The following is a 3316-nucleotide window of genomic DNA, read 5'->3' on the forward strand; positions in this document are numbered from 1 at the left end:
TGGGGCAAGACTTGCTTCAGTGGGGCTTTGGTGCTCACTGAGTCTGCCCCCTGAGTGTGTCCCTTATGGATCTGAGGAGTTGTAATCTGGATGGTCCCACTCTGACCACTGGATACACTGGCTCTTGGATTTCTAAGGAGGTGCTAATTTAGCCTCTGCCTGAGGCTACCCAGCAGGAGCTCCGGAGAGATCTGCAGATTCTTCTTCCAGTTTGAGGTTTGGAGGTGCCCAGATGAGGCCCAGCTGTGAAGCAATGCAAGCTGCTGTGGGGCCTTGGGCCTTCTTTTGGATGTTCTGGGTCTGTCTGGCCCAGCTGCAGTTTGTTAGGTAATTTTAGATTGCAAAGGGCCAAGCCATTCATATGCAAAAGCCTCTGAGCACAGCTTGGGTGGGGCGGGGTCTCAGGGAATCAACAGGGCGGAACAATCAGCTATGGCTGATCCTCAGCCCTGCCCTAAGTGGCCCCAGGTCTCAGTGTCCTGGGGTAATCGCTGCAAGCACCTCTGAGAGAAAGCCACCCTCGAGTTCTGCCCTATGCCAGACAGTCCAGTTTCTCCCCATATGAGTCTGGGTCCCCGAGAGACTCACCGAACTGGAGTTCAGAGCAGTTGGGAGTTTGAGACTCCCTCCCAATTGAAAAAGACAACCGAGTCCTCAGCCGCAAGCCCTCTCCACGTGCGCTGCGTACTCAGCCGCCAGCCCTTTCGGCGTGCGCCTCTGTACCTCTCCGTTCCGCACTTCCTCTGAGTCTCAGTGCTTTTCTCTTTCCTTCTAGTTGTAGAATTTCCACTCAGCCAGCCTTCCTGTGGTTCTCGATGATGTTTGTTTTGTCTTTTAGTTGTATTTTTGAAGTTTTTGTGCAAGGCAACAATTTCCGGTGTTTACCTATGCCGCCTTCTTGGTTTCCTACCCCAAATTCTTTTGAGTTACCAAAGTAGTATCTCACTATAGTATCATGTCATTTTATAGCAAATTAAAATTTCTGTGCAAGTTTACTTGCTGCTGTACTAGTCTAATTATTACCGTAATCCAGATTTTGCTTGGTACCATTTGATTATTCTGTAATTTTTGTAAATATAATTTGTAGAATTTGTGAATGTACTTTTTAAAACACATTTTTAAATCTTACGTTTTGATTCAGTGTGAAGCTGCAGCACAACAGGAATTTGCTGAAGAACTTCAGAAGCGAGAACATTTTTTAGTTGAAAGAGAACAACTGCTGTTCAGACATGAAACTGCCTTGAGCAAAATGAAAGGTGTGGAAGAAGAAGTTCTTACAAGATTTCAGATTATGAAGGAGGTAACTGTAGCATTTGATTTTAGAGTTTCTCTTTTTCCTCTTAATTTAGATCCACTAGTTATTAGCATTTGCCACAGAGGCTTTATTTTTTCTTCCCAACCACTTTCACACACACACATTTTTTTTTTCCTGGATGATTTATAAGTAACTTGCAAAAATCATGACACAGCACCCCTAAAAATGTCCTTAGTATTATAAATAGTACTTATTTTTAGAAGTATGTATTCCCTAACAACAAGTACATTCTCTATATTGTTATCGTATTAGGAAATTAATACTAATTAAGTAACTTAATTTAATGCACAATTTACACTCCCTTTCCCACTTGGTTTTCAAAATGTCTTTTATTGCTTCTTTTGTTATATTTTTGGATCAAGAAACTGGACATAATTTATGCATTATGTTTCATTTTTATATCTTGGTGCTTTCTTCTAATCTAGAGCAGTCAACTCTACTATTTTTGTTTTTTGAGAGACTTTTCTTTGAAGTCTCCAGGCCAGTATTCTTTTTTTCTTTTTTAAATACATTTTATTGATCTTTCACAAAGAGGAAGGGAGATGGATAGAGAGTTAGAAACATCGATGAGAGAGAGAGACATAGACCAGCTGCCTCCTGCACACTTCTCACTGGGTATTTGCCCGCAACCAAGGTACATGCCCTTGACCGGTATCGCACCTGGGACCCTTGAGTCCGCAGGCCGACGGTCTATCCACTGAGCCAAACCGATCAGGGCCAGGCCAGTATTCTTATAGAGCAGCGGTCACCAACCTTTCAGACCTCACGGATCACCAGTAGTCTGCAGACCACCGGTTGGTCACAGCTACTCCAAAGGTTTCCTTAAACCAGTGGTCGCCAACCTTTTGGACCTCACGGATCACCAGTGGTCCGTGGACCACGGGTTGGCGACCGCTGTTAGAGAGTATGTCTTATTCTGGATTTGCCTATTGTTTCCTAATGATTATATTCAGATTAAATGTTTATGTCAAGAATGTTATATAGCTTGTATTGTATCCTTCTTTACTTCATATCAAGAAATATGTTCCTGTATGTATAACATATAGCGTAAAATTCTGTTTAAAAAGTCTTATAATCACGACCATAATCAAGATAATTTCAGCACTCAAAGTTTCCTTATGCTCCTTTGTAGTTATCCCTATTCCCTCTGTCTCAACCCTTGAAAACAACTGATCTTTTTTTTGTCCCTGCCTTTCCGAAAATGTCATGTAAATAGAATCATTACATGATTTTTCTATATCTTTGCTTTTTTAGCAGCAATTCAATTATGCTGCATCTCCCTATGCTTTTAAAAAAATCTTTATTGTTGATATTATTACAGATGTCCTTTATTTTCTCCCCATTGCCCCCCTCCACTGGGTTCTCAACTTGCCCCAGGCCTTCACCTCCCTACTGTCTATGTCCACAGGTAAGATCTTTGGTTAATCTCTTCCCGGCACCTCCTTCCTTCCATCTGAGATTCATCAGTCTGTTCTATGCCTCTGATTTTATTTTATTCATCAGTTTATTTTGTTCATTGGATTTCTTGTTCATTTATTTTGATTTTTAGATTCAGTTGTTGATAGATATGTATTTGTTGCCTTTTATTATTCATAATTTTTATCCCTTTTCCTTCCCTCCTCCTCCTCTCCTTCTTCCTCTTCATCCTCCTCCTCCCATGTCTTACTGGTTTGTTGGTGATGAACTCCTTTAGCTTCTTCTTGTCTGGGAAGCTTTTTCTCTGACCTTCAATTCTAAATGAGAGCTTTGCTGGGTAGAATAATCTTGGATGTAGGTCCTTGCTATTCATCACTTTGAATATTTCTCACCACTCCCTTCCAGCCTGCAAAGTTTCTGATGAGAAATCAGCTTAGTCATATGGGCACTCCCTTGAAACTAACTGCTTTTCATTTTCTACTTTTAAGATTCTCTCTTTATCTTTAGCCTTTCGCATTTTATTTTATTATTATCTTTAATTAAATCTTTATTGTTCAGATTATTACAGTTGTTCCTCTTTTTCCC

General features: G+C 40.8%; 1 protein-coding gene across 6 annotated transcripts in view; it reads left to right on the forward strand.

Moving 5' to 3' along the window:
- CCDC138 (coiled-coil domain containing 138) overlaps positions 1-3316 on the forward strand; it is a 246151-nt gene that overhangs the window by 39803 nt on the left and 203032 nt on the right. For all 6 annotated transcript variants that reach the window (XM_014532105.1, XM_014532108.1, XM_014532106.1 and 3 more), the window contains one exon: positions 1142-1300. In XM_014532105.1, coding sequence (XP_014387591.1) covers positions 1142-1300 — 159 coding nt within the window. The remainder of the gene's footprint in view (positions 1-1141; positions 1301-3316) is intronic.

Source organism: Myotis brandtii, unplaced genomic scaffold (assembly GCF_000412655.1).
Source record: "Myotis brandtii unplaced genomic scaffold, ASM41265v1 scaffold842, whole genome shotgun sequence".
NCBI classification, from domain to species: Eukaryota; Metazoa; Chordata; class Mammalia; order Chiroptera; family Vespertilionidae; genus Myotis; species Myotis brandtii.